The 25,899-nt window shown below is 37.2% G+C and overlaps 1 protein-coding gene across 1 annotated transcript; it reads right to left on the bottom strand.

The window, feature by feature from the left end:
• Positions 1 to 5,366: 5,366 nt before the first annotated feature.
• Positions 5,367 to 6,025, bottom strand: LOC145134113 (auxin-induced protein 6B-like). The gene has a single exon (XM_079069022.1). The coding sequence runs from the start codon at positions 5,974 to 5,976 to the stop codon at positions 5,581 to 5,583; it is 396 nt and encodes a 131-aa protein (XP_078925148.1). The 5' UTR covers positions 5,977 to 6,025; the 3' UTR covers positions 5,367 to 5,580.
• Between the last annotated feature and the right edge of the window lie 19,874 nt (positions 6,026 to 25,899).

Genomic DNA, 25,899 nt, shown 5'->3' on the forward strand with positions numbered 1-25,899 from the left:
AAGGTTTGGACGTCTTAAATCTATTTTTAGAAATAGTAAGGTTTGTATAATAAGATAGTAAAGATATATATATATATATATATATATATATATATATATATATATTCATGTTTGAATATAATTACAAGTATAGGAATTCATATGTATTTTATTTTTTGTTCATGTGTCATATTAATTTATGATTAGAAGTGTATTCATATGTGATATATTCATGTATGAATATAATTACAATTATAGGAATTCATATGTATTTTTTATTTTGTTCATGTCTCTTCATTTATAATTTGACGTCATATGTGTTTTTCTAAATCCTTTTCATTTAATTGATTGTTAATTGTATTTATTTCTTTATTTGACAGTGTGTAGAGGAAATCGAGATGCATCTACAAAGGGGATGTTGGAGTGCTAATATACAACCAAACAATACAAAGTGGAAAAGATATCGCCTTATTCATTTATGATTATATAATAATAGTTAATTATTTTTATTCGAATTTTTGTTTATGTTGTATTCATATGTGATTATAGAAAAATAGATATGTATTACATTGTAACTTTTTTGTGTTACTATTATTTATGAATAGATGTATAATCTAGATATATATCCAATATGTTATTATTTATTTTTTATTATAGTTGTATTGTAATTTTTCTCTATAAATTGTGTTATATTCGTTTATTATTACAACTTAATTCATCTATTCATTCACGATTACAGTGGATTCATATATGATTACAAATATGTTTTATTTTTGTATGATTACACATATTTGGTTGAAATGATAAATTCATCAATTTTTTTGATATACTGGTAAAAAAAACGTTTTTTAATCATGGTAAAAAAGTTTTTTTTAAAATAATCTATTTGACTAAAAATAGATTAAATTCATTTATAATATTTAGGTAAAAAATCAATTAATTAGACAACATCCCATGATTATAGGAAATCATTAATTATCCATATTTAATTACATTGTAAAATTCCTTTTACGCCCTTATGGAATGATTGGTCTACAATTGTTCTCGCGTTCTCAACCTTTTAGGTGTTCTCATTTGATCCTCTCCCTATATATATATATATATATATATATATATATATATATATATATATATATATATATATATATATATATATATCAGTTTTCTACTAACTTTATGAAAACAAAATTCTATTAACTTAAATTGGTTACAATCATTGACAACTTTGAAATACAAATTTCTATAGTCAACAAATTTATTTTTATTTATATGGAACTAGATGAATTCTCGCCCATTGTGTGGGAATTCAATTACATAGATAAATATATTTGAATTATATGTCATTTAATATATGTTAGGATATCTGGTTGATAGTGGTTGTTATATTCGATAAAATTCAATAGAAATAACATTCAACATATTTTAAAAGGATGGGGTACACGTGTAAGTTTGTTTTTTTGGTGTATTGAGAGTAAATCATATTTAGCAAAAGTCGTTGTCTTTATGGTTTTAATCTTCATTATGTTTGGTGTTGCATTTGATGTTCTGATTCATTTCTGGGGTGGTGTGCTTCACGGGTTTACTATATTTAGGCATGACTGTTACTGTTGCCTCTGGGTTTTTTCGTTGTCGTTGTTGCCTGAAGATCAAGTTGTTGTCGTCTGCAAATTTGGTGTCATTGTAGCCATCGTTGTTGCTTCCAGATTTAGTTTTCACCGCTCCGATTATTGATCTCCGACTCTCTGACTCTGCAGCTCATATTGTCGACATGTCCATCTTCATTCACTGATTTTATTATCTCTTTCTCTTTAAATCTATCGATTTAATTGTCCATATGTTAGTGTGTAAGGTTAAGGTTCAGGCTTAAGGTCTATATAGTTTAGGTATTGTCTTAATGTATTCCTTTGTAATTCTCATTTCAGAGATAAACAAGTTATAATATTTAAACAAATATATTTGGAGCTTTAATAATAATAATAATAACAAGTCGTACACGAAAGAAATTAGCGTACCAGGTGGAGGTGGGTTGGGGAAAGTCGTCGCTTGGAAGAGCATCGGAGTGTGGAAGGAACTGGAAGGCAAAAGTCCATTAATGGAGGCGGTGGATCGTGTGAAGCAACCCAAAAACGTTTCCAGAAGGATCGAATGGATTCGGTGGTGTGAATGTCGCTAAGATAAACATGATGAAGAGGGTTGGGGAGAAGGTCCTGGAAGGTAGAGAGACGAAAACCATAGGCGGTGGCAGCGGTGGTAAAAGAGAAGATGACACGTTTGCTGAATGAACAGTGGTGGTGAAAGAGAAGAGTGAAGTAGACGACCCATGGACTGAACATTAAGCACTGTTATTCTTGCAAGGACGAAATTGTCATTTCAATAAATAGCTGGACCAATTCCGATTTACAGCAAATGAAAGGGACCAATTATGCCAAATCCTAATGCAGTTTACTGTTACTATTTTTCATAACTTTAATATATATATATATATATAATAATAAAAATAATAATAATAATAATAATAATCAAAATCATAATAATAACAAGAGTAAATTACTGAAATCGTGCCTGTGGTTTGGTCAAAATTGCACGTTTGGTCCCTAACTTTTTTTTTGCACTCGGATCGTCCCTGTGGTTTGATTTTGTTGCGTTTTTCGTCCCTATGGTTTGGTAAAAATTGCATGTTTGGTCCCTAACTTTATGTATGTAAGGGACGAAAAATGCAACAAAATCAAACCACAGGGACGAAAAACGCAACAAAATCAAACCACAGGGACGATCCGAGTGCAAAAAAAAAGTTAGGGACCAAACGTGCAATTTTGACCAAACCACAGAGACGATTTCAGTAATTTACTCTAATAACAATAATAATAATGCTTTCTAACTAGGGATGAGCATTTGACCCACTGTACCGGACCTGGACCGAATCGGAAATATAGCTAACTGGGTCGGTTTTCGGTTTAATTTTTAATGTAAATTGGTTTTTGGGTTTGGACCGGACTGTATACAAAATATCATTTTTTACTCGAACACGACAAGAAATGAAAAGGATTTTTTATCAACGTATAACAGCTAATCCCTACACTGATAGATATGGTTATAAAAATCATTTTTATTTTTTATTAACAAAACAATTTATAAGCTAACTACTAATTCATTGTATTTTGGACAACTTCTAAACCATGTGACATTTGTATTATAAAAATAATAAGTCGGTAATTTAGTCACTATAATATAATTGGTAAAAGTTGTCCAACAAATGAAATATATGAATCAAATGGTCCAACAATTTATATGAAGTCCAACAAATATTTAGCTCAACAAATGCTACAAATTGGTCCAAAAACTGAAACTCAGTTATGAACTGCAACTAGCATACCCGAAACCCAGACCAGCACACCATAAAACGGTCCGGTTTCCGATCAAGGATATACAAGAAGTTCGGGTTTCGATCCGATTCGGTCTGGGTCCAAACCTAAATTCCTAACCGTTACTTTAATAAATTTATTCAATCTCAAACAGAAAACATTCTAACTTTCCCATTATAAAGTTTTTACATAAAAAGGTTCGCTACTTGTTTCTGCTTATCCACCTGAGACATCTTGTCTCCATCTCGCAAGCCAAAATATGCAAATTGTGATCTAGCCCAAACACACCCAATAATCGATCTTATCCGATCCACCTGTACATCTGAATCTGAAACTTACAAAGCCATAAAATTAATTTTATGCAGATTTATCTTTAGTCCCAACACAAGATAAAATCATCTCAAAACTCATACAATGCTTATCGTATTAAGTTTTGACGGGAATATGACTTATTAAGGTAATTAATTTTTCGGTTTGTTCACATCTGGGTAACTATCTTTTTTTTGTACACATCTAGGTAACAAACTTGTTGGAGGTGTTCACATATGACCATTATGACCTGCTGTAGCAGGTTACATCGTAGATGTGAACACTTTTAACAAGTTCGTTACCTAGATGTGTACAAAAAAAATAGTTACCCAAATATGAACAAAACGAAAAGTAAGAGTAAATTACACGAATGGTCCCTGTGGTTTGGGGGAATTTGTGTTTTTGGTCCCTAACTTATTTTTTAACTCGGATAGTCCATACTGTTTATTTTTGTTGCGTGTTTGGTCCCTGTCTTACCTAAAAAGACTATTGTGCTCTTATTACTTTATTTTTTTAGTTAATTTTCTTATTTATGTATTTATTCTTTATATATTAAAAAAAATTAATAGACACCACATATTTGTATCTTTTCACCATCCTATCTCTCATCCTCCTCAACTTCTATTTATTTTTCATCTTTAGTGATATCGACGTCTTCATCATCCCTTCTTTTTTCTGTCCTTCAACTCCGTCGAATCAACACCACAACCCGCTAAAGATGAAGAGACAGTGGGTTATGGTGTTGGTTCGCCAGAGTTGAATGACCAAAAAAAGAAGGATGGTGAAGACTTCAATGTCACTAAAGATGGAAAATAAATAGAAGTTGAGGAGGATGAGAGATAGGATGGTGACTGATGAGACCCAAATTAAAATTCTCAAATGTGGTTTCAAGTTTACGGTGAGGAGATACATATATGTGGGGTCTATTAATTTTTTTAAATATATAAAAAATAAATACATAAATAAGAAAATTAATTAAAAAATAAATTAATAAGGGCACAATAGTCTTTTTAGGTAAGACAGAGACCAAACGAGCAACAAAAATAAACAGTAGGGACCATCCGAGTTAAAAAAATAAGTTAGAGACCAAAAACACAAATTCCCCCAAACCACAGGGACCATTCGTGTAATTTAATCTTACTTTTCGTTTTGCTCATATTTGGGTAATTATTTTTTTTGTACACATCTAGGTAACGAACTTGTTAAAAGTGTTCACATTTAGGATGTAACCTGCTACAGCAGGTCATAATGGTCATATGTGAATACTTCCAACAAGTTTGTTACCTAGATATGTAAAAAAAAAGATAGTTACTTAGATGTGAACAAACCGAAAACTTAATTACCTTAATAAGTAATATTCTCAAGTTTTGACTCATGACCATTAATCAAGGTATATCACGTTATATGCAAATAAAAAATGGGATAAAGCCAACAATTGTTTAAATTAGGGTTAGAACATCATTGTTTGGTTGACCCGCCAACGATTGTTTTTTTATTCTATGAGTCTTATATTAAACATGTCAGAAAATTATATTAATTATGAAAGTGACAATGAAATTATTAAAAGTGTAATGATTTAGAAGATTACACGTCTTTGATTATAATTAAGACGGTTTCTACTCTTTTTAATCTTTTATTCATCCGATCTTTTATTTATAGTTGAATTTGTTAAGTTATCTATTTTATAATAATCGATGTAAGAATATAAGCCACATCTACTTGAAACTTAAAAGATCTCATTGGCTTTGATCCAACGCCTTATACAACGTAGTTTAATAAATCCATACTCATTAAACCCAACACACATCTAATTTATTGACAAACAGATCCTATTCATATCAAAATTGAGACCACCTTTAACATTGAAGTGTGATCAATAAATACATATATATCTATAACATTATTTACTCTTCTACGTGTATAATATATACTAAACAAACTCCTCAACCAAATGACTCAAATCACATTTCCCATTACAAGATTCCACGACACTTACCACCTCTTGGAAAGCATTGACACTACATGGAACCACCAATCCATTCTTTTGACTGAACCCGAACTCCTCAGACGACTTATCTAGCATCATCTTGAATAGAGGGTGAGTCAGATAACTCGTAGGGACGACGAATCTTCTTCTTTCTTCCCCAATGTAAAGCGTGAAAAACCCAGTTTGGGGTGTATTGGATGGTGAAGAACAGTGAGATGACACATCTGTCTGCTTTTCATCGTCCCTGAGTAACCATTCAGATTGCGATGACTCAGTGCCACTCCAAACCTTAGCCATCTTGGCTAGGTTCTTGACTGAGCCTATCTTCTTCCCCAACATTTTGTTCTTGACAGAAAGATTAAAGAAGATGCTTTGTGTGATGGCATTAGTGAATGGAGTTGGATGGGGGGGGCATTCCGCATTTGTACCATATATGGTACGGATGGAATGTCTACAAGAAAGTCAACTTCTGACTTGTTCTTTAGAAATAATGAACGTGGGCCACTGATATTGTGTTATTTTTTTGAATTTGGAGTCTTATTTTGACTTATTTTGGAAGCAATCGACAACGGTTCTACAAGAATTAATACTTTATTATAATATGGCTAAATAGTTTTTCTAACAATGTAAAGGCATATAATATATTATTGGTTATTTGTTAGATTAACCTTGGTTTTATTTTATATACGTTAATTGCATAAATTGATAAAATAAATATAATATATAATATTGTTGAATACATAAATGTTTGATCTATGCCACATGGTTAAGTAACCGTGTTCAATGTACAATGTTTTAATTTTTATTATAAAATAAAATGTTGCATATTTATCTGAAAACACTATCTTGCAGATTACACTAATATGTATAACTTTATTAGATAAATATGCATTTAACTATACTATCATAATTTCAACTTTATCAACACTATATTGATTAAAACACTTAAAAAATATCTGTATAATATAGTATGAAACTAATAGCTGTAAAATGTTGGCCCAAAAATCCGGATATAATGTATTATAACAATATAAGATATAATAACTTGATTTGGTAGACTAATATGAATAATATTTATTTAAGATATGACCGTGTCGATGGTAAGATGGTTTTTGTTTTTTAATCATTAAAATATATTGATTAGGTTCCTATATAATACATAATAAAACGACTAAAATTTGGGGTCTAGAAAACGGGATATTCTAGTAGAAAGAAATTATAATCGGAACACAATTATCAATGATAAATTTAAAATTTGCCGTCAAGAAAACTTGATATTCTAGTAGCTAGAATGAAATTTATAATCAGGTTTACTTTTATCAATGACAAATGTGTTATAAAAAACTTTCATTTAATATCGTCGTCAACTTTTATATATATATATATATATATATATATATATATATATATATATATATATATATATATATATATATATATATATATATATATATATATATATATCCTATTTCAAATAAATAAAGGTTTTAAACTTGGAGAAAACATCGGTTTGGAACCAAAACAACAGAAAACCAACAAAGCTAAAATCAAATTCGGACCAAACGAAATTTTAAATTTGATTTTTGATTTGGTTTCAGAACATACCGAATTATGGTCAGGTAGGTTCTAGTGGAGTTCGGACCGAACCAAACCAAATTACCGAATTTATTTAGATTTTTTATACTTTAAAAATTAAATAGAAAAAATGAAAATATATTTTTATATTTTCATATCTCACATAGATATCAAGTTCCTAATTCCAAAATCCTAAAAGTTTTTTTCTTTAACCAATGCATGTCTTATGTTATATTTTTTTTTTTCCAAACTTTATATTTGATGCTTGAAACTTTTAAATTTTTATATTTGAAACTTTGGATTTTATTTAAGAAAAATATAATTTTATGGTTTTTATATTAACCTTAAAATTTGGTTTATTTGGTTTTTAAACCGAACCAAACTGAATTGTGATTTTGTTTCTGGTTTGGTCTTAGTTGTCTTAAAAAACCATAAACAACCCATTCACACAACTATTTCGTTTTTTCTTTTTTTTTTTCATTTATTCGCAGACCTTATTTACAATATAAGACCAAAACCATATAAAGTTATAAACCATCTCAATTTATATACTTCTGAGTTGTGAATGGAAATAGCTACAATTAAATGGTGGGTGGCATGATTGGAGAACATTTACTATTACAATAAATAAATAAATAAATAAAGATAGTCAAAGTTGTATTTGGTCTCCCTAACGTGCGAAACTGAAAGAAAATACTGAGAGCAATCTTTACCACAAATCGTGGAAATTTCGTACGTCCTTTTTGTACTTCAAGTCTCCTGGTTGAGTCATCTCATCTCAACAAAACAATTAATTGAAGGAAATTTTAGCAAGCTTCGGCGTTCTTTAATTTTTTTTTAGAGTAAATTACACACATGATCTTAGTTTGGGGTAATTTATGGATATGGTACCTAACTTTTTTTAACTAAGGAGGTCCTTATTATGTAATTTTGTTGCATGTTAGATCCATGTTCATCCTAAAAAGAATATTTCACCCTTAATGATATATTTCTATTTTATTATTTCAGTTATTCTTAAATAAAATAAATCATGAATATATTACTTGCTCCGATCACCATCTTAATCCTCTTAATTCCTAATAAAATGGACGAAGGCAACCCAGTTTCCTGCTCCGATCACCATCTTCGGCCATATATAGAGTAATTGTAACGTCCCAAATATATGATCCAAAAAGTTCATTTTTTATTTAATTAAAATAGTATTCCAAAAACATTATCCATGCAACCAAATGAAAATAAGTGTATCAAACATCATATCAATCAGAGTAATATCTCAAAAGTGGAATCCATGTGGTGTGTGCGATGCAGTCCTCCCGAGCTCTTCCCTTTGGAACCAGAAGTACCTGAAACATAAAATAAAAACCGTAACAAAGCTTAGTAGGTTCCCCAAACTACCTCATACCATACATAATAAATCACATATTGGGCCCCCGCCCGGTATCGAGTCTCACTCGGCTTCGAGCCCCGCCCGACTTCGAGCCCTGCTCGGTATACAGATCTGTTATTCTTATGCCCCGCCTGACATCGGGCCCCGCGCATTATACACATAGACATATAGCACATAATCATACTAACACATGTAATGATCATAAACAATAGCATACGGTACAGTCATCGGGCCTCGCCCGGTATACATAACAACACATATCACATGCAAGGGTCACGCAGACTCCTAACATCCTAACATAAATAACAAGGGTCGGCATTGGTGCCTTAGACCTGCTAAACTCAGTGAGGAAACTTACCTCGACTGCTGAATCTCACTGAAAATCCATGGTTGATGTCCTGACGAATCCTCAAGCTATTAATACATAATAACACCCAATTAACATTTGGGTTCCAATCCATATCCAACAATCCATACTTGGGGTAAAATGACCATTTTACCCCTGACCTATTTTGGACCAAGACTTAGGCCCAAACCCAAAGTCCAAAAGGCCCAAATCCCACCATACCTGTAACACCCATAAAATTCAAGCCAATTTAAAACATTTTATTTCATTTCAAAACCATGAAGTTCGTACATCTTGTTTTCAAAATAGTTTATACATCAGAGTATCCCCAGAACCATATCACAAAAATCATAAAACATGAGGAGCGGTACGATCACACCTTCGCCTTGCCACAATCTCCTGAAGTACCTGAAACAATAAACTGCAACTGTAAGCCCGAAAGCTTAGTGAGTTTCCCCCAAAGTACCCATACACACATAAACATACATACAGCAAAGAACAACATGCTATGGGTCCAATCAACCTTCCGGTTGGAATACCCCTGGCCCTCAACCTTCGGGTTGGAATGCCAACATACTACGAGCCCAATCATCCTACCGGGATGGAATACTCTCGGCCCACAACCATCGGGTTGGAATGCCCATACACCTATACATACTACTACAACCACTATGGGTCCAATCATCTCGCAAGATGGAATACCCCAGGTGTCACACCCCGAAACCGATGGCGGAAACGTTCTGGGGCGGAGGACGTCATGTATAGCATCACAACCAATGAATAATAGCAATCATAGCAACACAACCATTACAGTGAATACTTAAGTAAAAATGTTTACATCAGTTTGAATCTTTGTCTGAAACTTTGTTTGAATTACATCAAATAGCTTTGTATAGTATAAACATAAAACTCTTATTGCTCCAGTTCCTCAAAATCCAGCAAGTACCTGTCTACTGATTTCCTGAGAATACAAGCAGTTTGAAAGAGTATCAGCATAAAGCTGGTGAGTTCATAAGCGGTGGTTTGTAATGAAAATCGTTGATGAGTTCGTAAAGTGTTTTGCATTGTTTCAAGAAAATCCGATATTTTCTTTAGTGAGAAAGTAGTGTTTTCAATTCTGTATAAAACCATGAATGCTTGTCACTGAAAACTGTAGTGATATGCGAAATTATTACTTCATGTGACTAGCTAATGCTAATCATGATGTAATAGTATTTCGTGCGTGGAACCATTGTATGCTCGTTCTGTTTGAAAACCCTGAAAGTTCCCTAGTTGTAGTGTGTATTAGTTCTATTTAATGTAAATAAAACTGTTGAAGAGTGTTAAGTTGTAAACTAAAGGTGATTTATACATAATGTCAGTCGTATAACCATGCTTGATATGACTAGAGACCTTTCCAACGTTCTTCAGGCTCGAGTTAAATGACATTTATACATCTCAGACGTGCCCGCCTAACTGTAGCTAGCAGTCCAGATGTGGGATTGTCAGTCCCGAATAGATCTATTCACAAATCTCACGCTCTCCCTCAAGGAGACTCTGGTTATACTATGGTAGGATTTATCCCTGTACACCTAAGGGTACAGTAGTGAAGTAGCGCCTCACAGTATCGTACAATCTAGTTTACATGTAGTGTAGTAGTGTTCTACCGTAGTGAAAATCCGTATGTATACCGTATATAATGATATTTACAGTTATGAATACCATGATAAAGTAGTGATGTAAACTGTAAACGGTTTCTGTCTTAGTGCATATGCTTAGTAGTGAAAGTTTCTATACTTGATATGTTTTAGAAAAGTCTCAAACTATATCGATTATAGTTTGCATGTAAAACGTAGCGAATAGCGTGTCCGGAAAAACTATGCAATTTTAGTGAAAACGTCACTTATGCTCAACATAGTACAAAAGGGATTTAAAGTATGAGATTTGCATAAGTTTTATGTATATTCTTGAAAACATTTATGTTTAGCTTGTATTCCCCCCCTGAAAACATTAAAAATGCGGAAAATGTAGGGGTATGAACTCACAGTTGTTGTGTGAAAGCCTTGACTGAAATGAAGATCCTCGAGTTGTTGCACGTGACACTTAACGGAATCCTATTATCAAATAAATACATATATATATATATATATATATATATATATATATATATATATATATATATATATATATATATATATATATAAATTAGCGATTTCGTTAGATAACGTGTTAGAGGAACATTTGAATTCGGTTGAGGAATGTTACTGGGACTTGATCGAATCGATGAAAGTGAGTTTTCAGTCAAAAGCACCACTTAAAAGGTGTTTACGGACGTGAACAAGAGTTTACGGTCGACAGACAGTTTACGGCCGTGAATAGGGTTTACGGTCGTAAACTAGGGTTTACGGTTTCTGAAGGCTCGGTGAGTTTACGGCCGTAAACTCAAGAACAGTGTTTACGGTCTTTGAAGGTGGACCGTAAACTCAAGAACAATAGTGTTGATTTCGAAGAGATAAGCGTTTCCAGACGTTCCGAGGTGACTCCAAACGGGGTTTCTCGATGTTTTCCGAAGTTTTGAAGGCGTTTTCCGGTGTTTACGGTCAAGGTTCTTAGAGAGAGAAAGAGAGAGTTTTTGGCCAGAAATGTTCAAATGAAGGTGGAGGTCTCGTATTTATAGGGGGTGCTGTGATCAGTGGTGGGGGGTCCACTCTTTACTGGCCGTAAACGGGTTTACGGCCGTGACCTCACTTAGACCGAAAGTGATTGATTTTTCGAGATATTCGGGTTTCCGCGCGATTTTCGGTTCCGACTTGCAAATATTTTAATTATATATAACTAGATTATATTCTAAACCAAGGAGTTTGACGGAAAGGTTAACGAATTCGAAATTTTATTAACGGAAATCGCGTAACGGAAACGGACAAAGTTTCAGGTTGTCACATCATCCCCCCGTTAGAGGGAATTTCGTCCCGAAATTCGAACATAGAATACAAATCATGGATTAGGAAAGAGATGCGGATACTTCTGATTCATCTGATCTTCGCGCTCCCAAGTGAATTCAGGTCCCCGCTTGGCATTCCAGCAAACCTTCACTATCGGGATGCGACTTTGTTTCGTTCGTTTGACTTCCCGATCCATGATTTCGACAGGTTCTTCCACGAAGTTTAGGTTCTCGTTGATTTCAATCTCGTCGAGAGGAATCACAAGTGTCTCATCGGACAGACACTTCTTTAGGTTCGATACGTGGAAGACAGGATGGATGTTGCTGAGCTCCCGAGGTAAATGGAGTTTGTATGCTACGGGACCGATCCTAGCAAGGATTTCGAACGGTCCAATGTACCTTGGGTTTAGCTTTCCACGCTTCCCAAAGCGTATCATGCCTTTCCAGGGTGAGACCTTCATAAGGACGCGGTCACCAACCTGGACTCCAAGGGTTTTCGTCTCTTATCGGCGTAGCTCTTTTGTCTATCTCGTGAGGCTTTCAGTCGTTCCCGGATTTGTACAATCTTCTCAGTCGTCTCTCGGATAATTTCAGGACCAGTGAGAGTACTGTCGGGGACTTGACCCCTGGCTAGCTGCGTGTCGCCCACCTCAGCCCAGCACAGAGGGGATCTACACTTACGGCCATAGAGGGCTTCAAACGGCGTGGCCTTGATGCTGGTATGGTAGCTGTTGTTGTAGGAAAATTCAACCAAAGGAAGATGAGTGTCCCATGATGCGCCGAAATCGATGACGCAGGCTCTCAACATGTCTTCCAATGTCTGAATTGTTCTCTCACTCTGTCCATCAGTCTGCGGATGATAAGCCGTGCTCATATCCAACTTAGTTCCAAGAGCTTTCTGTAGTGACTGCCAGAACCTCGATGTAAACCTGCTATCTCGATCGGAGATAATGGATGCAGGTACACCATGAAGGCGAACTATCTCTTGAAGGTAGATCCGTGTGAGTCTCTCCATCTTGAAGCTTTCTTTGATTGGCAGGAAGTGGGCGGACTTCGTCAACCGATCGACAATTACCTAGATGGCATCGTGCCCATTCGGATATCTGGGTAACTTGGTGATAAAATCCATGGTTATCCTTTCCCACTTCTACTCAGGTATTTCCGGCTGCTGAAGTAGACCTGAGGGCTTCTGATATTCGACCTTCACCTTGGCGCAAGTCAGGCACTTGCCCACGAAGGTAGCAATCTCTGCTTTCATGTTTGGCCACCAATAGAGTTGTTTGAGATCCAGATACATCTTATCCGAACCTGGGTGAACGGGGTATTTAGTCTTGTGAGCTTCGTTTATTACAACCTCTCTGTAACCACCGAACTTTGGGGTCCAGATCCGGTCCATGAAATAATAGACTCCGTCTCCGTTGATCTCTAGCTTCTTTTCCATTCCTCTCAAGGCTTCACCCGGCATGTTCTCTGGTCTTAAGGCTTCCAACTGGGCCTCCTTGATTTGCACGGGTAAATGGGAATGGATGATCATCGTTAGCGCCTTCACCTTACGCCCTGAATACTCCTTTCGACTGAGGGAATCTGCTACCACATTGGCCTTGCCGGGATGATAGCGAATTTCGCACTCGTAGTCAGTGAGTAGCTCTACCCATCGCCGTTGTCTCATGTTTAACTCCTTTTGATCAAATATATGCTGCAAGCTCTTATGGTCGGTGAAGATAGTGCACTCGGTTCCATAGAGATAGTGTCTCCAAATCTTTAACACAAAGACCACTGCTCCCAACTCCAAATCGTGAGTTGTGTAATTGACTTCGTGTGTTTTTAACTGCCTCGAGGCATAGGCGATGACCTTTCCTCGTTGCATGAGCACACAACCTAGGCCCTGATTGGATGCATCACAATAGACTACGAAGTCTTCCGTCCCTTCGGGCAGGGACAAGATAGGTGCACTGCACAGGGCCCGCTTCAATGTTTGAAATGCAGTGTCTTTCTTGGCTCCCCAACTGAAGGTTACACCCTTCTGTGTCAGGGTAGTTAAAGGCTTAGCGATTCTGGAGAAGTTCTGGATGAACCTGCGATAATAGCCCACGAGACCCAAGAATTGCCGGATTTCTGTGGGTGTCTTTGGTGCCGACCAATTCTCAATCGCTTTGATCTTGGAAGGGTCCACGTGTATTCCTTCCTTACTAATCACGTGTCCTAGGAAATTTACTTTCCTGATCCAGAATTCACACTTCGAGAATTTCGCGTATAATTTTTCTGCCCTTAATGTTTCCAACACCTGTCTCAAGTGTTGTTTATGATCATCTTCACTCCGCGAATAGACAAGTATATCGTCGATGAACACGATCACAAACTTGTCTAAGAAAGGGCGGCACACCCGATTCATCAGGTCCATGAATACTGCCGGTGCGTTGGTTAGACCAAAGGGCATTACTACAAACTCGTAGTGTCCATAGCGAGTTCGGAATGCTGTTTTGGGTACATCATTCTCATGAACTCGCAACTGATGGTACCCTGATCTTAGATCTATCTTTGAGAAATAACCGGCTCCCTGAAGTTGATCGAAGAGATCGTCGATTCTGGGTAAGGGATATCGGTTCTTGATGGTAAGCTTGTTCAGCTCTCGGTAGTCGATGCACATCCGGAAAGATCCGTCTTTCTTCTTCACGAATAAGATCGGAGCTCCCCAGGGTGAGGAACTCGGCCTTATGAATCCTTTGCTGATAAGCTCATTGAGCTGGCTGGATAATTCCTGCATTTCCGCTGGCGCTAAACGGTAAGTAGATTTAGCTACAGGAGTAGCTCCGGGGATTAATTCGATACGAAACTCGACTTGGCGCTCGGGAGGAATTCCTGGGAGATCTTTGGGGAAAACGTCAGGAAAGTTATAGACTTCGGGGATGCTCTCGAGGTCTCTAACTTTTTGCGTTTCGTCAACAACATGAGCTAGGAATGCATGGCACTCCTTCCGCAGATACTCCTGAGCTTTGATGCACGAAATGATACGAAGGTTCGAGCTAGGCTTATCTCTGTAAATCATGAGGGTTTCACCAGAGGGAAGATTGAGACGAATGGCCTTCTCGAAGCAAAGAATATCAGCACGATTGGAGCTTAACCAGTCCATGCTGATAATGACGTCGAAACTCTTGATGGACATAGGCATAAGGTCGATGGGAAACGAATAATTGTCTAGAGTAAGAGTACAGCCTATGAATATGTCGTTAGTGCTCTCCTTCTTTCCGTTAGCCATCTCGACGGTAAATGTTTCGGTTAGAGGTTGGGATTTACATTTGATAAGATGTTTGAATGTATGACTAACAAAACTCCTCTCCGCACCAGAATCGAAGAGAATGCATGCATAAGAGTTGTCAAGGAGGAACGTACCCGTAACAACGGTAGGATCAGCAACTACTTCCTCCTGGCCCATCGCCAGAACTCTTCTTGTATTGCCACCAGTTGTTGCCTTGGGGCAGTTTCTCCTGAAGTGCCCAGCCTCTCCACATCCATAACAAGTTTGGCCAGCGCCCGCTCCCGGAGCCTGTTTGGTTGGTTGAGTCGGTGTCTTGCAGTATCGAACTGTGTGTCCTTTCTTTCCACATCTGTTGCAAATCAACTCACGGCAGGGTCTGTGATGATGGAAGTTACACTTGTTGCACAGGGGTAGTTTGCCAGCATAACCACCGGTAGGAGATTGGGTGATTGGAACAGCAGTGGGAGCAGCAGCAGGAGCAGTAACAGCATGAACAGCCACTGTTTGTTGTTTCTTGGAGGGCTCCTGCGAAGACTGACCCTTTCGTTTGTTACCAAACTTCTTTTTCTTCCCACCGCTTTCCCTTTGTGGCTCGGAGACAGCTGCCACCTCATCCAGATCGATTCCATGATCGATCAGAGTCTGTGCCAGATCCTTGGCGCTTTCAAACGTAATCGGTTTAGCAGCCAAGACATTTCCTTTTGTTGGCTGTGTCAGTCCCCAGATGTACCTTTCGATTTTCTTGCTTTCCGGGGTGACCATTCCTGGACAGAGGAGAGCCAGATCACAAAATCTCGTGGTGTAGGCAGCGATGTCGGAACCCTTCATCTTCAAGTTCCAGAGTTCGTGTTCCAGCTTTTGCACTTCGCCCCTCGGGCAGTACTCCGCGAGCATGAGCTCCTTCAATCTTTCCCAACCCATGACATTAGCCACTGGCAGGGTTAGGGTTTTGACTCGACCATTCCACCAGGTCAAGGCTCTGTCGGTGAAGGTGCAAGTGGCGAACTTCACCTTGTTTGCTTCAGAACAGATGCAAATTTCGAAGATGGATTCGATCTTCTCGAACCATCGAGTCAGGGCGATGACACCTCCATTTCCGTCGAAGGACTTGGGCTTCGCAGTCATGAAGTCCTTGTAGGAACACTCTTTTTGATGTCCCTGACTTCCGACTTGTCTCTGTGGGTCGGTTCCACCACCAGCCCCACCAGCGTTCACTTGTGCCATTGCTGCAGTCACGACGGCGGTAACTGTTGCCTGAAACATGACAGGGTCGAACTGAGGAGGTGGTGGTGGTGAAGTGTCGTCGTTCCTTCTGATGGGTCTTGGTCGAGGAGGCATCTCGTTCTAGAAAACAGTCAGGAAGAAGAGGGCGGTAAGTCCTCGAGATATATATAAAACCAGATATATCTCATCCTGATAATAAAAGTATACTACCAAGCGATAAGCACAAAAAGGTTATTAACGCAAGTAAGTTATCGCTTAAGGGAGAAGAGGTAGCAACACTTAGAGTGAATCTGTACACTGAGTTTGGCTCTAGCTAAAATACTCCTATAGTATTTTATGTGAGATGATTTTTGGTAAGTTTTAGGCCTGCTGTAACACCATAGTCACTCCCAAGCACATGTTGGTCATGTCTTGACTGAATATAGTTGATCAGGCTATATTTACCCTAGACATGATTACATAACTGCCCAGGTTTAACCGCAGCGTTCCAACATCCAAATACTTTTCGTTCTGCTCTACTAGTGACGTGAATTTTTGTTATGTATGCATGCTCATATACTTTTTATAAAATACTTATATTTTGAAAGTATACTTTTAGCGTAGAGCACTTAGGCCCCTTAGTGTTTATAGTTGTATACCACGTAAGGTTCGGTATACTAGTTCACTATAAACAAGGGCTCTGATACCAATCTGTCACACCCCGAAACCGATGGCGGAAACGTTCCGGGGCGGAGGACGTCATGTGTAGCATCACAACCAATGAATAATAGTAATCATAGCAACACAACCATTACAGTGAATACTTAAGTAAAAATGTTTACATCAGTTTGAATCTTTGTCTGAAACTTTGTTTGAATTACATCAAATAGCTTTGTATAGTATAAACATAAAACTCTTATTGCTCCAGTTCCTCAAAATCCAGCAAGTACCTGTCTACTGATTTCTTGAGAATACAAGCAGTTTGAAAGAGTATCAGCATAAAGCTGGTGAGTTCATAAGCGGTGGTTTGTAATGAAAATTGTTGATGAGTTCGTAAAGTGTTTTGCATTGTTTCAAGAAAATCCAATATTTTCTTTAGTGAGAAAGTAGTGTTTTCAATTCTGTATAAAACCATGAATGTTTGTCACTGAAAACTGTAGTGATATGCGAAATTATTACTTCATGTGACTAGCTAATGCTAATCATGATGTAATAGTATTTCGTGCGTGGAACCATTGTATGCTCGTTTTGTTTGAAAACCCTGAAAGTTCCCTAGTTGTAGTGTGTATTAGTTCTATTTAATGTAAATAAAACTGTTGAAGAGTGTTAAGTTGTAAACTAAAGTTGATTTATACATAATGTGAGTCGTATAACCATGCTTGATATGACTAGAGACCTTTCCAACGTTCTTCAGGCGTCGAGTTAAATGACATTTGTACATCTCAGGCATGCCCGCCTAACTGTAGCTAGCAGTCCAGATGTGGGATTGTCAGTCCCGAATAGATCTATTCACAAATCCCACGCTCTCCCTCCAGGAGACTCTGGTTATACTATGGTAGGATTTATCCCTGTACACCTAAGGGTACAGTAGTGAAGTAGCGCCTCACAGTATCGTACAATCTAGTTTACATGTAGTGTAGTAGCGTTCTACCGTAGTGAAAATCCGTATGTATACCGTATATAATAATATTTACAGTTATGAATACCATGATAAAGTAGTGATGTAAACTGTAAACGGTTTCTGTCTTAGTGCATATGCTTAGTAGTGAAAGTTTCTATACTTGATATGTTTTAGAAAAGTCTCAAACTATACCGATTATAGTTTGCATGTAAAACGTAGCGAATAGCGTGTCCGGAAAAACTATGCAATTTTAGTGAAAACGTCCCTTATGCTCAACATAGTACAAAAGAGATTTAAAGTATGAGATTTGCATAAGTTTTATGTATATTCTTGAAAACATTTATGTTTAGCTTGTATTCCCCCTGAAAACATTAAAAATGCGGAAAATGTAGGGGTATGAACTCACAGTTGTTGTGTGAAAGCGTTGACTGAAATGAAGATCCTCGAGTTGTTGCACGTGACACTTAACGGAATCCTATTATCAAATAAATACATATATATATATATATATATATATATATATATATATATATATATCTAAATTAGCGATTTCGTTAGATAACGTGTTAGAGGAACACTTGAATTCGGTTGAGGAATGTTACTGGGACTTGATCGAATCGATGAAAGTGAGTTTTCAGTCAAAAGCACCACTTAAAAGGTGTTTACGGCCGTGAACAAGAGTTTACGGTCGACAGACAGTTTACGGCCGTGAATAGGGTTTACGGTTTCTGAAGGCTCGGTGAGTTTACGGTCGTAAACTCAAGAACAATGTTTACGGTCTTTGAAGGTGGACCGTAAACTCAAGAACAATAGTGCTGATTTCGAAGAGATAAGTGTTTCCAGACGTTCCGAGGTGACTTCAAACGGGGTTTCTCGATGTTTTCCGAAGTTTTGACGACATTTTCCGGTGTTTACGGTCAAGGTTCTTAGAGAGAGAAGGAGAGAGTTTTTGGCCAGAAATGTTCAAATGAAGGTGGAGGTCTCGTATTTATAGGGGTGCTGTGATCGGTGGTGGGGGGTCCACTCTTTACTGACCGTAAACGGGTTTACGGCCGTAAACAAGTTTACGGTCGTAACCTCACTTAGACCGAAAGTGATTGATTTTTCGAGATATTCGGGTTTCCGCGTGATTATCGGTTCCCGACTTGCAAATATTTTAATTATATAGAACTAGATTATATTCTAAACCAAGGAGTTTGATGGAAAGGTTAACGAATTCGAAATTTTATTAACGGAAATCGCGTAACGGAAACGGACAAAGTTTCGGGTTGTCACACCAGGCCCCTCAACCATCGGGTTGGAATGCCAATCTACTATGAGTCCAATCATCCTATCTGGATGGAATACTCCTGGCCCACAACCATCGGGTTGGAATGCCCCACCTCCTATCATACAATAACAACTACCATGGGCCCAATCATCCCTCAGGATGGAATACCCCAGGCCCCTCAACCATCGGGTTGGAATGCCAACCTACTATGAGTCCAATCATCCTATCTGGATGGAATACTCCTGGCCCACAACCATCGGGTTGGAATGCCCCTATACTAGCAACATGTATACATAACAGGCAACCACATAACATTCTATAGAGTCAACATGCTAGGGCCCTATCATCCTACCGGGATGGAATACCCTCTGCTACGACTCAACATGCATATACCACGGGTAACCTCCTACCAGCGTACATAAGGAAAGACCAACTACAGGTCTATACTCATAACCACTACCCAACTACCAGGGTGCTGATCCAACAGAACTAGCCATCACTTAACTACCCTATCCTCTAGGATACTAAGCTAACAAAGCATATCCTCATATCATTATCCTATCTACGAGGATACTAGCAAGCATATCATCACAAAACATAACAAGCTCTAAACAACAATTCAAAGGCCGGCCTTGGTGCCTTAGACCCTTGAGTACAGTGAGGATAACTCACCTGAAACGAAGAACCGAACCACGAAAGTACACACCCGAAGCACTGCTCCAAACTCCAACACCTATTGCCATCAATGGACCATTGACATAAATAACCAATTTACAATAATACCCTCGGGGTCAAAGTCAAAGTCCTAGCCAAAGTCATCCTTCCTGACTAACTCTACTCGCTGAGTCAACCCGTTGACTCGTCGAGTCCTTATACTCTGAAAACACTTGGAACACGACTCAACTCGCCGAGTCACCCCAAGACTCGTCGAGTCCAACGATCTCCGAGTCCCATCCTACTCAACTCACAGAGTCACCTCCTGACTCACTGCTTCGAGGTTAAACCAGAAGAGATTGGGGTTCTGCGACCAGACTCGCCGAGTCCAAGGCAATCTTCAACAGACTCGCTGAGTTGTTCTTCCCACTCGTCGAGTCCATGCCCATCTTCATATGACTCGCCGAGTCCACCCATGTGACTCGCCGAGTCCCTTCAATCCTTCATCCATACAGAGGCTTTTCGAGCCATACAGGGGCTCCAAACTGTAGATCCGCTCTTCTAGGGCATAACCCCTACGTAAAGTTGCAAACTTTACGTGAAACCAAGGAGTTAAAGGTCCAAATCACTCTAGGGCTTGGGTTTAAGACAAAGGGGCTTCACCAACAACTCATTGACTGATGCTTTATGACATTTTGGACCAACACAAGTCTAGATCTGAAGTAGCAACCTCAGATCTAAACTCCAAACCCGAAATAGATCTCAAACATATCAATATGGCCCCAAATCTCTTTCATGAATAGATCTAGATGCAAAAGAGTGAAGGTAACAGCTTATTACCTCCAAGATGTGCCTAAACTGAAGTAGATTCTGGATCTACACCACTCCCTTGATCCAAGCCCTTTTGATCTTCAAGTTTCTCCCACTAGAAACAACTTCCAAAGCTTCAATCTCCCTCCAAAGGCCTCACACACACGAGCTTAGGGTTTTCTGGTTCTCAAGGGCAATAAGGAGGCTGAGAGAAGGACATAAAGTCCTTTAAATAGGGTGCAACCCCCGAGATTAGGGTTTTCCCATTCCAGCACCAACTCGTCGAGTCCAACTTCCGACTCGGCGAGTTGGTCACTTAATTCGTGATCCAAGGCCCGCTCTGACTCGGCGAGCAAGCATACCTACTCGTAGAGTCCCTTCTTCAAAATTACACTTTAAACCCTTAAATCATATTTCTGAAAATTGGGATGTTACAATTGTTGGGTTTTGAGTATTCTAACACTTCCTAAGTGTACATGCAACCCTATTAAACCTTGGATCTATGTTTGTCTAAGATACATGCAAAATATTATTTTCCAAGGTTTATAACCTATCTAGCATGGCATGGGGTACTTTTAAACATAAAAGGACTAGATGAATTACATACCTTTTGTTGATTGTTGATTCCTTGGAGTTTGAGAGCCAAGCACCAATAATGTGAATGCCTCAAATGGAAATCACAAATCACCACAAACTTGGAAAATGTATGAGAGAGTATACTAACACTTAGAAATCAGCCACCACTATTACACACACACACTAGTGTATTTTTCATGCAACATAAGCTTGTTTATATAGTGTGCATGGTTAGGGTGAAACCCTAATAACCCATGTCTTTTCCTCTTCCAAGGATCCATGGGTTAAAAGCTCCATGGATCATCCATGGACTTCCATATAAGCTTAGCTCATTAACAAATGAGTATTAGCCCACACCATATAAATATAATAGCCCATGATTTAATTAGTCTTCCTTTTAATCACTAAATTAATCCATAATTAATTCAAGATTAAAACTAATCAAATAACATGACTTTATATTAATATATTATAACTTATAATATATTAATAAATCGTAAGTATACAATTCTCATAAAATTATCCATAAACAGTTTGGGTGAAGTGCAACCCAAATGGACCATGTCGGGTCGGGTCAAGTATATACCAAATAAGTTATGGACTTACACACCTTATCCAACAGTCTCCCACTTGGATAAGTCTAATAAATGTATTTGCGTATGTTACTTCAGGAACCAACCAGCAATCGTAGCTCTCGAAAACTCTGTTGAACTATGAAGCGCCATTTTAGATAAGTGATCATATAATCCTCTGTTCTCATGATATCAGCCGGACAAATACATGGAACAACGTCGTACTTATTGTCCAGCAGTTTGTTTCCCGATTTTGCGATTTGTTTGACAAAGAACTAAATTGAACACATCAATTAGGTTCTGACCGGGCCCGGTACATAGGTCAAAACAAAATCATCGAGGGGCCCAAATATCGCTTCTAATCCTCCAAGGACTAGAAGGAACAGATAAACTTCGACTCATATACTTGTTTCTACTACTTGTTGAATTATACACAAAGGCACGTTTTATAACATCAAGTTACTGATGCGTTTACGTGCAATCAATGCACAACCAACTCATAGGTAACAACTCATATCTCTAGGTTTGAAGACTTATATGATATTACCGTCTCATGATCACTCGAGATAAATTCCATGAAGTGATGCAAGTGAGCGTGGGTTGAATCCAATACTCATAACTTATGAGCACTCATGAGTGTTGTAGCCATGTCCAACATCTTAGACCTCTACAACCAACTCATGACAGTCTTGATTCATATCTACTTCCAACATATGACCGACTGTGGATGGTTTGAATAACTTAATCATTCGGAAAGAATAACCTAGTTATTATGGAAGTCAAAACATGCAAAGTGAAACACAATAATAATCGAATCCAATATGGTCTCAGAACCCTTTTGAATATAAATAAAACCACCTTTTATTTATCACCATATTGATTACACATTATTCATTGTATAATGTTTCAAATAATCAACTTAATACTTTAACAAAAACAACAGTCGTCCCATGCTCCTAGCATGTACACTTTGTTTTTCTAAACAATAGTTATGCCATACTCCAAGTATGCACACTATGTTTGTCTATGATCTTTACTTTGTGAACTAGATCAATTGAACATGATTCCAATGATGCTCATTTCACAATCCCAAATCCTTATTGTAAATGTAAGAATTCCTAATTCCTACCATTTACCAAAAAAACTGTTAGATTTTAAACTTATATGCACTGATCCTCTCGTAATGATTATGCACAAGGTCACCAAAACCTTGTCATCAGTCATTACAGAGGATTCCAAAGGAGATCAACTCTATGGAAACGAACTCTCATATTCAAAGTACATTGCTTTGAACATCCTTCTTGCATAAAAGTTTCTAACTTTCTCATAGATTCTTAATATCCAACTCCCAATATGGAAAATTTCCATATTCCTATTTTGATTATCATATCTGAACAAGAGCTACCTCTTTTCAGAATACATTCATATGGTCCTTCCAAAATTTAACACTATACTTCCAACTGTCCCTGAGCAACCAATCTTTGGAGAACCTTAGATTGTCCTCGACAATTGCTTAATCACTTTAGTCATATCCAATTCTAGACTTTTCCCTTCTTAATGCCCTAAGAATTTGGAAAATTTAGAAAGGATAAATATTATAGCACATGTGACCGATCCTATATCCGAAGCATATGGGACACGATTCATGATGTCTCACATAAAGACCTGATACTAGATCAGTCTTTTGCTACAATATTTTTTATTTGCCATGTTTTCAAAAATCGACTATGAAGAGGGATGCCGTAATCATAATCGAATTTGAGAACGCAATATATATAGAATTTCCTTATGTTGAACCATTCCAACATAAAATTCATATATATATCCTTGACTAAAGATGATTAAAAACTCAATCTAAGCTTTTAGAATTGAAATGAAGTGTAATTTTCTCTCCCTTAATTATAGCAAAACAACTTTTCCAACCCCTACAACTTTACGAATTGAAACTTTTGTTTTTCTATAATTAACATTGCTAACTTGCAACACTAAACATAATAATCATGCTCCCACTAACATGATTATTATCAGCATAACACTTATGCTCCCACTAGCTCTGACATATTTCCAGAAATCAGCTGGACTTCTGAAATTTAGATTCGTACACCCTTTCTTAGATAGCTCACATGTGTGTCTAAACAATTTCCAGAACTATGAAAAGGGATGCCGTAATCATAGTCTTAATTGTTTAGACCTTTGCCATTTCTCACAAGTCCATGTTAGTGTGCCGGTTAACCACACACGCTCCATTAACGACTTTGAGAATGCAAACATCACAATTGCTATCTACTTAAAATCTTCTTAGTGAAAGCATTTCCTCACCATCATTTTCATGAATCGGAGAGAAACCTTATGACACTTAGATTTTATGGTGTATGAGTTCCTATCCATGTGAATTTGTCAAAACCATAATCACAAGACTAGGTTAGTAACAAATTCAGCCTTACATGGATTGAACTTGTTCAATCTTAATTTCTTGTCATCTGGTAGCACAAGGCCCACCAATGCTTCCAAGCTGTTATGCACACAGTTTAGAACTAACAGAACTCATATGCATAGTCAACTTAATAGGAACAGACACAGAAACAAGAATTATGTCAACTTAATAGGTTTCAAACCTTAAGTCGTGTGCTAGTGATAAAACTCAGGTTTTACTCTTGATGAAATCTTGAAATCCTTTCAGGATCTTTTAAGACTCCCACTGTCCTTTTGACATATAAGTTTCCCTAGTCAAGAACCATTCCTTGACAAAACAAATATTCAAGGGATAGTGCAGATTCTTATTAAGATAAACACTTCACACAATTGGTCTTAGTTGGTCTTTGTCTTATCCAAGACATCACAACCTACCAATTTCAAATGTACAGGAGTAGAAAACATTTTACACTACATTTGATAAGTGTTTTAAACCTTACTTTATGTCACTCAATGTTACAATCTTGGAGTATGACTCTAAGAGTTGTTTTGGAACGAAGTATGATCCATCTTCTTAACCATTCCAACAATTCATGACCCCTCATCTTAGTCATAACAATGCACTAAGATGTCCTTAGAGTATGAATTTGTGATATGGTTTCATAATCATTAAGATGATCATAAAAACATGTATGATCCATCTTTTTGATTTTAACCAATCCAACAATTCACGACCCCTCATCTTAGTCATAACAATCCACTAAGATGTCCTTAGAGTATGAATTTGTGATATGGTTTCATAATCATTAAGATGATCATAAAACATGATACTAAAGTACTCTCCCATCTTTTCAGATTTGAGAAACTTTTTATCTCTCTGCCAAATTTGATTCTTCTCATCCGTTCTGCCATACATTGAAACTTTTCCAATGTTACAGAATTATACTTAACCTTATAAGTATAACCATATTTACTAATCTGTAGTAAATCATGACGAATCGATCTTTGTGGTGGACCTTGACCAACACACACCCAGTGTACCTAATTCCTTAGTCCTTCAATTGACTCACATATGCATGTGATCAATGAATTAGTCTCAATTTTACAAAGATGAAAATTCTCATTCATCATACAATACAACTTGTATGATTCCAAGTTTCTGTCTAACTGAAGCTTGGGTGATGAGAACCTTTCCTCATTTGGAAAATTCAGACACTACCACATATGAGAGAATCAAACTCATATTTCCAATATTGCTAGAAACATACAAACATCAATTTCCATAAATGCCATTGTAAGGGGATATAATATAAAATAAACTAAACAAAACTTTTATTTCTTCATTATAATGCGGAAAAATATTCCTTACAATGCATCTTCAAATGAAAACTATGATATTACATATTTCCTAGCAATCTATCATAACTTTTAAGTAGTAGCTCAAAAATCCGATCCTCGAACCATGCGATAGAAATCCATCTTCGTGATCAGATTCAGCACACTCTTATTTTAACCTTCCTTTTGCTCGATCCTGCTAAACATCAAGATGCAACCTAGTCACATCATGTAATAAGAATCAACAATTAGGAACTTTAACAAAGTTAGATCGTGGACTTACCTGAAGCCGAGTCAAACATTTTGTCTCTACTTGCTTTCAAAC

Source organism: Lactuca virosa, chromosome 8 (genome assembly GCF_052849685.1).
Source record: "Lactuca virosa cultivar CGN04683 chromosome 8, Lactuca_virosa_CGN04683_v6, whole genome shotgun sequence".
Lineage (NCBI taxonomy): Eukaryota > Viridiplantae > Streptophyta > Magnoliopsida > Asterales > Asteraceae > Lactuca > Lactuca virosa.